At 54.3% G+C, this 11,603-nt stretch overlaps 1 protein-coding gene across 1 annotated transcript; it reads right to left on the reverse strand.

Annotated features, from left to right (window-relative positions):
• Positions 1-936: 936 nt before the first annotated feature.
• On the reverse strand, positions 937-8,843 carry FKBP4 (FKBP prolyl isomerase 4). Its single transcript, XM_086402417.1, has 10 exons — positions 8,654-8,843; positions 6,685-6,829; positions 6,106-6,248; positions 5,213-5,333; positions 4,787-4,943; positions 4,083-4,173; positions 3,909-3,992; positions 3,481-3,666; positions 2,634-2,873; positions 937-1,712 (listed from the first exon to the last, which is right to left on the reverse strand). Exons 1-10 carry the CDS (start codon positions 8,756-8,758, stop codon positions 1,605-1,607), a joined length of 1,380 nt encoding a protein of 459 aa, XP_086258543.1. The 5' UTR covers positions 8,759-8,843; the 3' UTR covers positions 937-1,604.
• Positions 8,844-11,603: the final 2,760 nt, after the last annotated feature.

Consider the following 11,603-nt stretch of genomic DNA (forward strand, 5'->3'; position numbering starts at 1 on the left):
GCTCTGGCTTGCAGTCAGGAGCATCTGGACAAGACATGTGATGCCTCACTTGTGCCCCTTGGCTTCTCTCAGAGCCCTGGAATGCTGCAAAAGCCATGGGTCAAAGCACGGCGAGAAAGCAGCACAAGCTTTCCCCCCATTGAGGCCAGGCAACAAGCTGGAGCAGAGAAGGCAGTGGCACCCCACTCCAGTACTCTTGCCTGTAAAATCCCATGGACGGAGGGGCCTGGTGGGCTGCAGTCCATGGGGTCACTAGGAGTCGGACACGACTGAGCGACTTCATTTTCACTTTTCACTTTCATGCATTGGAGAAGGAAATGGCAACCCACTCCAGTGTTCTTGCCTGGAGAATCCCAGGGACGGGGGAGCCTGGTGGGCTGTCGTCTATGGGGTCACACAGAATCGGACACGACTGAAGCATCCTAGCAGCAGCAAGCTGGAGAGTGGGCCCGAGCGGCTGTCAGTGCCGTCAGGCTTTGTAACTATTCGTCCCTGTTCCCTTGTGTACAAGGTGACAGGTATTGCTAACACCAGGGGTTTCACTCTGTAAGGAAGCCAAGAAAGCTTGAACACTCTACTGAATTGCTTAGGCAGAAGCCAAAACATTGAACCTCAAAGCAAACTCAGTAGTTTGGTCCCAGAAGTTTAGATGTTTGTATATTTTCCTAAGCAGTTAGGAAAAGAAAAACCAGAACTACTAAGACCTGCCAGGCTGCTGCAGGGAGGGATGTGGGGAACCCCTGGCCAGGCCTTCAGCGCAGGCCCTGCTGTAGTCCACGCAGTGCCCAGCAGGCCCTCCTAGACCGCTGCACAAGTCTGCTGCACTGCAGGTGGGGCTGGGCACAAGGTGGGCGGCTCCCTGAGCTCTGCCCCAACCGTGCAGCCGCCCACACCCACCCTGAGGCTGAACAGAGAAAGGGCTGCCCGACACCCAGGTTTTTAGTGTTTCCACTTTATTGCTCAAGCACGGAACTTGAGGCAAGCCTGGACCTTCAGCAACGTGCAGAGAAGAGGCTGAGGGGGTGGGGATGCGACCTGGCTGAAAAGGGACACTGACAGGAGGGGGTACAAGGGTGGTCACCATGACACCAGAAGACAGCATCAGCCGCAACAACTGGGCTGAGGAGGAAGGGAGTGGAGGTAACGGGCACAGCAGTGGTTTTCCCATGCCCCTAGCACCCACATGGAGGCCGCGTGTTTGGAAACGGACCAGGAGGAGGGAGGAGGGGAAGTGGCTGCCCAGGAGGAGTCTCCCTGTCCACCCTGCCTTCTTGTCGGACCTCACATCCCTACCACTCGCCCCTTCTACTATCTGAAAAATGGACACAGCAAACAGGAAGCAAAATAAATTAACATTCTGATGAGTGTGCGTGTGGAGGGACATTCATTCACGTGGAATGGAGTGGGGGGAGGGGAGACACCACCTAAAATGACCCCCCCACCCCCCAGCCTGCTCCTCTCTCCCTTCCCCCAAAGCCACCATCCAACCAGATAGAAAAATAAAGGTCTAATTCACTCAAAATTCTTCAGTTTGTACAAAACTAACAGGGTGGAGTAGGGTGGGGGGACGGGCAGGCAGCCATGGGGACAGGGCTGGGGCAAGGCTATGCTTCCGCCTCCACCTGAGGCTGGCCCCCAGCCACGTCGTTCTTCGGCTCGTCCCTCATCTCGGCGTCAGCTGGCTGGTCTCCCGCAGCCACTGTGGCCTTGGCCTGTGAGAAGGGAAGAGGGGCAGGGCGTCAACACCAGTTCTCATTTGGCCCTCTCCCCTGACGAGAAAGCTGACTGTCACTCCAGGCCCCCACTCACCTGCCTGTACCCAAGTAATCGCCCTGCACACTGACACCACGGAGTCTGTACCCAAAACCCGCACGCCACATAAAAAATAGTACACATGAACTTCCAACAGAATTACAGAGACCAGACACACCTGTGCATGCGTGTACAGAATCAGGGACTCATCGTTTATTGCAATACTACGGAAAACTGAACTTGGCCATGGCAGGGCACTGAACGCTTCAAATATAGCTAGTTCAAACTGGTTTAAAATACACATTGGATTTTGAAGTGCCACGTGTTAAAATATTTAGATACCTTGGGTCGATTAAATATTAAAATTAACTTCACCTATTTTACTTGTTTTTAAACACAGCTACTAGGAATTTAAAATTAGAAATGTGGTTTGTATTGTATTTCTGTTAGTGCAGGCTTAGAACACAGAGACTAAGAAGCAGGGAACAGGGTAAATAAGATACGATACACCCACTCAGTGAAATACTACATGAGCTCTTTTGCACGTTGATGTAAATGAGCTTCAGGTGTGACGTCCAAGAAGCACGAGGCACAGGCAGGAGGCAGCGCCTGCTGCCCTACACCCGGGAGCACTGCCTGCCCTGCAGCCTTTTTACTACAGGCTCTTCTGTGCACTTTGAATCCAACTATCACCTCTTTAAACCTCAGGTTCTTAAACCTGTGTTTTACTAATGGGCACAGAGAATACAGGGCGGGAAGCACAACAGAACATCCAGCTCCCAACCCGCAGGGCCTGAGCAGGGACAACACACAGGGATACACACAGACTGGCACGGGACCAGGTGATGGCACCTCCTCCCGTCCACCCTGCCCATCCTCACCTTGGTCTCCTCCTCAGCCAGCCTCTCAAACATGTTGGCGTAGAGCTTCTTCTCCTTCTCAAGCTGCTTGCGGATGCGCTGCTGGCACACGACCAGCTGGGCCTTGGCCGCCTTGTTGCTGGGGTAGAGCTGCAGAACCTTCTGGAAGTCAGCCCGTGCCAAGTCAAAGTCATTCACTGCCAGGTGGGCCTCTCCTCGGCGGAAGAGGCCTTTCTCATTGTTGCTGTCTAGTTCCAGGGCCTAAGACACACAGAGGAGCAGCAGCAAAGTCTCAGATCCTCCCAAGTCACTGCCGGTGAGAGGAGCCCCACCCCCGATGAACAGGTCTTGGGCACCACGTGGAAAGGACCTGAGGCTAGGAAGGCACCTCATTTAGCCGAGGCACACAGGAAAACGGGCCTTCAGATGAAAACCACCTGGACGCTAACACGCTCTTCTCTTTCTGGGGGGCAGGGGAACCATGTGGCTCATGGCTTGGTTCCCCACCAGGGATCCACGCGCCCCAGGGATAGAAACGCAGAGTCCTAACCACTGGACCTCCAGGGAAGCCCATCCCCCTTCAGAATAAAGCGGGTACAGGAGGGAGAGGCAGAGGGCCAGGAGGGGAGAATGCTGGACTGGTTCCTCCAACCAGTGCTTCCACTCGCCTCTGTGCCCTTGTCCTTGACCTTAACTAAGCCAAAAACCCGCTTGCTTCCCACACTGCTGCCTGTGGGCCTCCACCTCAGAGCCCCACAGCTCCATCCTGCCTCCCCTGCCCTAGTCACCAAGGCCAAGTTTCAGGCACACCGGGGGCGCACCCAGCCCTGCCTGGACACACCGCCCTCACCCGCCTAAGGAGCCTCACCTTGTTACAGTTCTCAATGGCAGCGGAGAAGGCTTGTAGCTTCAGGTGACACATGGCCAGGTTGAGGTGGGAGGCCAGCCGAAGGGCCTGCGCCTTCTCTGCGTCCTCATCAGAGAAGCTGGACTCGTATTCCAGCCAGGACACAATCTTCTTGTACTGCAGCACAGCTTGCTTGTACTTGCCTTCCTACAAGCGGGGGCAGGCTCAGGCACCCAGCACAGGCTCGGCGGCCCCAGGCTGTCACAGCCCGTGGACACCAGTGACCCAGGGGTATGAGAGTCATGACCCGCCCCGCCCCAACCCGACCAGCCAGCTCAGATCCTCTTGGTGACAGCTGCAGGTACCAGCCTGTCCACTTCCTGGCAGAAAGCCCGCTGCCGTGGCAGAGCCCACCCTGGGAGTGTCTGAGGACCTCGCTGCGGGCTCACCTTGAAGTACACAGTGCCTCGCTCCTTCACTATGGTGCTCTGCTCCAGCTTCTCCTCTGAACTCATCTCCCAGGACTCCTTGGCCTGCCATACCCCAAAGGAGAAAAACAAGCTGTCAGCCGCCCCAAGGAGTTACGTCCGAGGTGGTGCAGGGAAGACCCTGAATGAACTCACCTTCTCAAAACTCTTGAGATGTATTTCATACTTCAGCTCAGCATTTGGTGGGATCTGGAACTTCTCCTTCCCAGCACTGCCGAAAGCATATCTGTGGTGGCAAGAAAACACCAGGTCGTTTCTTAACTTGCTTCATACTTAAAAGGTTTCCTGCAAAGTGCCCTCCCCATCCCTTTGGTCTTGGTGCAAACTTCCCTGCTTGGCAAAATCTTCCCTGATGCTTCTTCACACAGTTAGTTGGGCTCTTACATCTTACACATCATTCTAGTAACTCACATTACGCACTGGCACGATTATCTCCCTGAGCAGAGAGCCATTAGAAGGTGGGAACAATGTCTCTGAACACCAAGGAATTTTCTGCACTGTGTCTGGCACATAGTAGGTATGTTTCAACAAACATTAGTAACGACTCAATTAACAGGAGATGAAAATCTTGGGCTGGGAAAGGTAATCTGCCACAGCCATAACTGAAGAGATGAGGTTTTGATTCAAAAAGATGTGGGTGATTGTGGCCACGCTCCTGAGTACAACAGAGGTCCTGAGGTGTCTGTGCCGAGTGACCAGCACATAGTGACTGCTGGCAGGGGAGGATACAACTGGCTATACAATACAGGCTGGCTCTACAACTCACCTGGACAAGATCTGACCTCAGTTCGCCCACCTGCTCTACAGACTGCCCACACCTGGGCCAGAGCTGGCCTCACCTGGGCTTGAGATACACAATGGAATGTTCTCCTTTTTCCATGCGCTGGATGGCTTTCTCCAGCCCACAGGGCAGATCCATGCTCTCCCCCTCGCCAACCTCAAAGCGGAGCTCCCGCCGGTCAAACACCTGGTCCTTGAAGTATCCTTCCAGTGCAACTGGCGTGGCAGACAGACAATGCACTGGATTTGAGTGGGCTGGTGACTAAGGGATGCACCAGCCACCCCCAGCCACCCCCCTGCCCTGTCCCTTCCTACTCCCCAGATGCCTTTCTGCATTCTCAGATGGAGGGATGTTAAGAGAATGTGGTTCAATCCCTCACTTTACAGATAAGAAAGCTGGATCACAGAAAGGTATGGACCTGCCCACAGCCACCCAGGCCCTGCACAGCGGAGCCCGAGTGAGAATCCCAGATTGTGAGCCTCACCCTCCACGAGAGCACCTTCGTTGGGCTTGGCATAGCCCTCCCCCCGCGTCCGTATTCTCCTGATGATTCCGCCGTCCTCCTCTTCTGTCAGGTCCTCACCCTTGAACTCGAACAGCTCCACCTGTGGGACAAGATGTAAGGATCCATGCTCCCCTCTCTCCCACAAGAGTCCCTAGTAAGGGCCAGAGCAGGTCTGACTGCACAGGCAGCCACACCAGGAGTGGACCAAGTGGCTAAGTTCTCAGGAGCGGCCCTGGTCTCGACCTTGCTATCAGTCTCCTTAATGACTGCCCTATAGAACAAGCACATGTTCCAGATGGTCCTAATTCAGCTGCTAGACAAGCTCCATCCGACAGGCATTAGAAATGACCCCACATCTCTCACTAGTCTTTCCAACATTCTCCAAGCCTCCACTGCGTAGGGCTCAACCATCTGTGAGTCTTAACACAGTGAAGTTCCATCTTCTCAGCAAAGGCTTGCCCCTTGCCTCGACCCATGCGAGAAGCATCTCTGCCCGCATCTTATCTCCAGGGCACCAATGTTCTCCACTGTCAGTCATGACTGCATGGAGCCTGTGACCTCCCAATTCCTTCGTGTTGGTCCACCTCCCTCTGAGCACCCCTCTCGAGATGAATAGGCCTCAAGCCCTCACCCCGCTGCTTGAAGTCTGAAAGAGGGGCTTGCGGTCACCTCCCCCCAACTGAAACCTGCCCACTGACAGTTCTCTGGCAGTAGCAGTAGGTGATGAGCACTCCCTGTCTTCCCTCCCCTGAGAGCAGGCCCTCAGCCTTGGCTACATTGTCTCCAAGCAGCAGGAAGGGCTGGAGGGCAGCCAGACCCTGGGCTGAGATAAGGTTGGCTCTCTGCCTGGCCCTCTGTGGCTGGACACTCACCTCAAACACAAGCGTGGCGTTGGGAGGGATCTTCGGGGGGCTGCCCGCTAAGCCATAGGCGTACTCTGGCTTGCAGGTGATATGGCACACTTCACCCACCTTCATGGTCGCTACAGCAATATCCCAAGCCTTGATGACCTCCCCTGTAGGTACAGAAAAGAAACAGGTCCTCTTTGGCAGGGATCTCCCTCTGGGTTCAAACAGTGGCCTGAGAGACTTACTGTCCCATGCCCAAAGGGAAGCTGGGTACTATTTAGAAATGGGACCAGGAAGGTAGAAAATCTGGTTGCGATAAATGGTATCAGGTCTCAGACCTCTCAAAAAAAAGAAAAAAAGAAAAATCACTCAACTCTGAAATAAAGAGGTTCAAGAAAACAAGGCAGTCCACCCCAGAAAAGGAAGCAAGGTTTTTGAAGGTGATCAAGGCAATGAGAGACTAAAAAAATCAATAGTTTCAGGACAGTGGAAATTAAAAAAAGAACTGTAATAAGCTGTTCCCTGTTTAAGCTTCTGAGAATACGGTTTCTGTTTGTGACAGCGCACACACCCCAGTCCTAAGAGCCTGCTAACCATGCCCACCTTTCCCCAGGTCGAAGGAGAACCTGTCCTTGCGGTCCAGGCTGGAGTCGAACTTGGTGCCATCAAGCAGCCAGCCTGTGTAGTGGACAAAGACTCGGTCCCCAATCATGGGTATCTCCGTGCCAGTGCCCTCTCGCTTGATGACCTGGAAGGAAGGGAAGGAGAAAAGGTTGAGTCCCTGGGGATGGACACAGAGAGGAACCATGACTGTTCGCATGCCTCTGGCCAGAATGTAAACGGTCTCTTCTGCCTCCTTGCAAGTAACTCAACAAACCCATCATCAAATGACTCTGCTGTGGGCTTTGGCTAGAATTAAACTGACCTCCCTTTCTTGGACCATGACATGACTTGGTTTGAAACACTGGAGACAAAACACCTGAGATCATTTTTGCTGTTACGATCTTAAAGAAGTCACTTTAACTCTCTAAACTGACCACATTTGTAAAGTAGTGATGATAAACCCTATCAGAGTGGTTACAGGACTAAACCAGTAAAACACTGAATTTATCAGCAGCAAAGGGGAAAGTATTTATGCTACATTTCCTCATGCTTCCTAAACTCCAGTCATCCAATCAGGTCTGGTTTAGAGAGAAGAGGGAAACCAGAAAGTCCAGGAGAGATTAAGAGCAATTACCAGCTTACAAGTGAGCCAAGGGCCTTTGAGCAGGAGGCCCTAGGCTCTGACCTGGGACTTGAGCGTTCCTGACTGGTAGGCTACTGCAGTCCTTGAAGTCAGGGCCAGAATATTTCCCAGTGTTTAGAAGAACCTGCTTCTCTTCTTTAGCGTTTATAAAAAGGTGGTCTACCTGGTTAAGTGTGCAAGTTACCCTCTAAAGGAAAGCTCCCACGATGCAAGGCACATGCACTTGAGTAAACAGAAAAGTGAAAAGGTGGTGTGGAGAATGAAAAGGGGAAATGGGGGTCTCCCTGGAAGCCCGCGTGCACACTGGGAGAGCAGCCAGGTGCGTTTCTGAAACGGCTAAGAAGCTCGCCGAGGTCTCCAACCTGCCCTGGCCACACGCACACGTGGGCTGAGCTGCGGGAAGCCAGGAGAAGCAGAAAGACTGGGTGAAGATAGGAACGAAGCCGGGCTAGGATTTCGCCATCCTGGACAGCGCAGAACCTGCTCCGAACCGCGGCCGGTTGTCCTGACCCGGGTCACGACGCCCTGCTGCCTGGCTCCTCCAGCCGTAACACGGTTTACGGCGCCCAACCAAAGCACCTCCTCCCAGTCCCGCACCCCGCGCTCAAGAAGGCCCCGGGCCGGGGGGGAGTGGGGTGGGGTGCGGTGCGGGCGGGGAGTGGGTGAACTACAGGTCCCGGCATGCACCGGGGCCGGGGGGGGGGGAGGGGGACAGCATGGCCGAGCGGGTGACCTAGCCGGGTCCCAGCCTTTAGGAAAGGGGTGACCAGAGGGCGGAGGGCGCCAGGACCGCGCGCCAAGTCGCACAAAGGCCCGCGCGGGCCAGGCAATAACTCCCGGGACCCTGTTCGCGTCCTGGCTAATGTTTAACTGCCGGGGTCGGCAAGCTCCGCACCCCGGAGACGCAGGCGGCTGCGGTTGGGTGGGGGTGCTCCCTGGCGGCAGCGGCGGCCGGGAAGAAGCCGGCCGCGGGTCGCAGATCGCAGCGGGGCGGTGCACGCCGCCGGGCCCCCCGCGCGAGCGCGTCCGCCCCCAGCCGCGCCCCTCCCGGCGTATGCCGCAGCCAGAGCAGGCGCTGCGCTCAGGGACCCTTCCCAGGCCTGGGGAGCCTCAGCCCAGATGTTCCCCTTCCGAACGTGTGGCAGCCCTCCCGCCCTGAACCGGCAGCCTGGCCAGAAAGGCGATGCGCAGGGCCACGGCTGCATGGCCTGCTCAACGGCCAGCCGGGAGGCTGAAAGGCGGCCGTCCGAGCCCTGGCCAGATACTGGGGCGCTCCCAGTGCCCGAACCCCCCCGCCGCCACCCCGGGGCGCCCCCTGCCCCTTACCTTAAGCACCCCTTCATCCTGCTTGGGGCTGATGTCCACCCCTTCGAGGCGCAGCGGCGCCGACTGCGCTCCGCTCTCGGCCGCCTTCGTCTCCTCGGCGGTCATCACGCCGTTTCTCGGGCAGCGGGCGCCGGAGTGTGCGCGGCGGTGCGGGCAGCGGGTCGGGGCTCGCGCACCTCTCTGCTCGGGCGCGGGCGCGGGCGGAGGAGGAGGTGGGGTCGTGGGCGGCCGGGGGAGCGATTGGTCCCACCGCCTCGGAGGGAGGGGCTGGGAGGAGCCGGGCGGCCGCGAGGGACGTGGGGGGAGAACTTTCTAGAGGCGCCGGCGGCCGAGCGGGTTCAGGCTCTGGAGCTCAGGGCGCTCCTGCGGAAGGTGGTTTCTGGTTCGTTCCTCCCGCCGGCCGCCTAGCCCCGCCCCGGCCCCGAGACCCTCGGACTCGGGAGCCAGCCCCCGCCCCCGCCGCTCGTTCTCCCGGCCTCCCCCTCCCGTCCCCCCGGTCTAGCCAGATTCTTCCAGATCCTTCTCGATACCCCCGCAGCATCCGACGCCGCGCGGCCGGACGTGGGTGCCGCGCGTGCGTCTCCCCGGCCCGAGCCGCGGGCTGCCGGCCTCCCCGCCTGGTCAGGCGCGCGTCCTGAATGCAGAGCGAGGGGAGCGTTACCTGGGCGTGTAGGGCCGGGGAGGCGTCTGGGTTTCCCCGGAGAGGGGCCAGCGTGCGCCCTCGGCCCGGCGAAACGCTGCGATCTGCCCGTTTGCAAGAAATGGCCCGTGTGTTAAAGGGGCCTTTCCCGACAATAATACAACTGAACACATAGAATGGATTCAACTCGCGAGGAGAGCCACTGCATCTTACTGAAGGCCCATGAAAAGGAATATTTTCTTAATACTGGGTTCTCGTGTATTCATGGACTTCCTGTGGCGACTAGGAAGCGCCATAGTTACCAAAACAATAACTTTTTGACAAAAAGATCTGTGTATGGAGGGTCCTGCTCTTCCTTACCACTTAAGCCCAGTTTAGTATCTGGTGCGTGTTATCAAATAATTATTGGCTGAAGAAATGTGTATGCCAATAATAATAAGGTTTTTTGTTTATTTGTTTTGGAGCCCTTGCTCAGTGCTTGGCACTGTATTATGAAGACTGTCCTATATAGGTAGAAAACTAAAAGGGCTGTTTTCGGATGAAATTTCAATATTATAACCAGGTAATTCATTGTAGTCTTTTCTCTTGGGATTGGCTGGGAAGGAATGCAGGACAAATAAAATCGTTTCTTCCAGCAAATGTATTTAGCCTCGACTAAGACGTTTTTCATTCAGTGACTGGCCTTCCGCGGACTTTAGGGGATTGACTCACTAGAGAGTAAATCCGCTTCCTTTCTACCACTGTCCTCAGGAGGGTGAGAAGTAACGGTGGCCCTCCGAAGTTGCGGGAGACGGGCGGAGGGTAGGGGGCTGGCTTGCCGCCTTGGCAGTTATCTTGCTGTTGGCTCCTGCACCTGTGTACGGTCACTCTCTTGTGTGTACTGATTTCTTTTGAAGCTGGGGCCACTGGATATTATCTGGCTGAACAAGTTGGTATAGAAAAGTTCCAGTCGAGTAATGCTTTTCTAAAAGCATCTATTTCTTTACTGGCAGCAAACAGTTGTAGGTATCTGCTAGTCAGCATGTTTTACTTGAGCACCCAAGATATGACCGCTTTTGCACACATACTGGCAGTAGAAAGAGCACGTGCTCTTTCTAGAGAGTAAGCAAGGAGTTGGGTCCCCAACATACTAACCAATTTGGGGCAGATTAACAGGGATAGGAACACCTGTCAACGAGGGTAGTTGTGATGGTTACAAAGCAGGAATGTATGTCGGGCATCTAGCCCAGTGCCCACCTTCACACAGGTTAGTAAATCATGCTCATGATTCTGATGGGATGAGTGCTCTGGTGAGACCTGGATAGGATACAGAGGTCTGTAAGACAGGAGAAAACCTCGTGGAAGGGGAAAGGGAAGGGTCAGAGGTAGAGGTTTCCAGGGAGGAAGTGCTGTGCTCTTTCAGTCAATGAATGGTTGAGGGGTCTGGGAGATGGAAGGGGTGAGGAGGGACAGTAGTCACTGGGTTCTAGGATCCCCCAGTTTTTTTTTTTCTGTTTCTGGAATTATTTTGCGTTTTATTTACATTATATTCTTCAGATTGTAAAACTTACACGTACTCAATGTAGAAAGTGCACAGATAGGTTTGTGTTTTTTTCAATCTGTTTTCTTTTCATTCTTTTCTTGCTAGGGATTGAACCCATGCCCTTGGCAGTGAACAGGCAGAGTCCTAACCACTAGATCACCAAGAAATTCCCCAAATTTTCTTTCCCTCTCCCTCATCTGTTGCCCAGCCACACCCCCCTTTTTTTTTAACCCTCAGCTGGTTTAAATTAGTATTCCCATTAAAGATGTTTAATAACGTGATTATTTTCAGTCGTACCAGTCAGTCATTCAAAATCCTTCTGAAACTCCCCCCTTTTGCTAGAGGAAGAGAGCACACTTTTCCTTTCCCCACTCCCCACTTTACTCTTTAGGTGCTCTGGTTAGTTTTGTTATTATTTTTATTATCTGTCTCATTATTGTCAGAATGAACCTTTTGGGAACTCACATGGTACATCTCCCAAATGCCAGGTCCATCCCTCAGACATAAACATCCCTTGTTTTAATTGTTTAGTTTTTATTTTATTTAGTTGTTACTATTTTGGCCATGTTGCTTGGAGTGTGGGATCTTAGTTCCTCCTGACCAGGGGTTGAACCCTTGCCTGTGGCGGTGGAAGCAAGGAGTCCTAACCACTGGACCACCAGGAAATTCCCTAAACCCTTTGTTTCTAAAGGTTCTTTAAAAAGGAACTTTTTTGACTGCTAATGCTCTTAAACAGTAAAAAAAAAAAATAGTACTTGAATCGTCCAAGAGAATGTGAGATGAGCATG

Source organism: Bos grunniens, chromosome 5 (genome assembly GCF_055505025.1).
Source record: "Bos grunniens cultivar Pamir isolate PY7600 chromosome 5, Bosgru_T2T1.0, whole genome shotgun sequence".
Taxonomy (NCBI): domain Eukaryota; kingdom Metazoa; phylum Chordata; class Mammalia; order Artiodactyla; family Bovidae; genus Bos; species Bos grunniens.

Excerpts from the sequence above, each read along its gene's own strand:
- FKBP4 (XM_086402417.1), bottom strand. The coding sequence starts at position 8,758 with ATGACCGCCGAGGAGACGAAGGCGGCCGAGAGCGGAGCGCAGTCGGCG. Across the intron at positions 5,334-6,105 it reads ACGCCACGCTTGTGTTTGAG|GTGGAGCTGTTCGAGTTCAA; the intron begins GTGAGTGTCCAG and ends CTTGTCCCACAG. Across the intron at positions 4,174-4,786 it reads ATTGTGTATCTCAAGCCCAG|ATATGCTTTCGGCAGTGCTG; the intron begins GTGAGGCCAGCT and ends TTGCCACCACAG.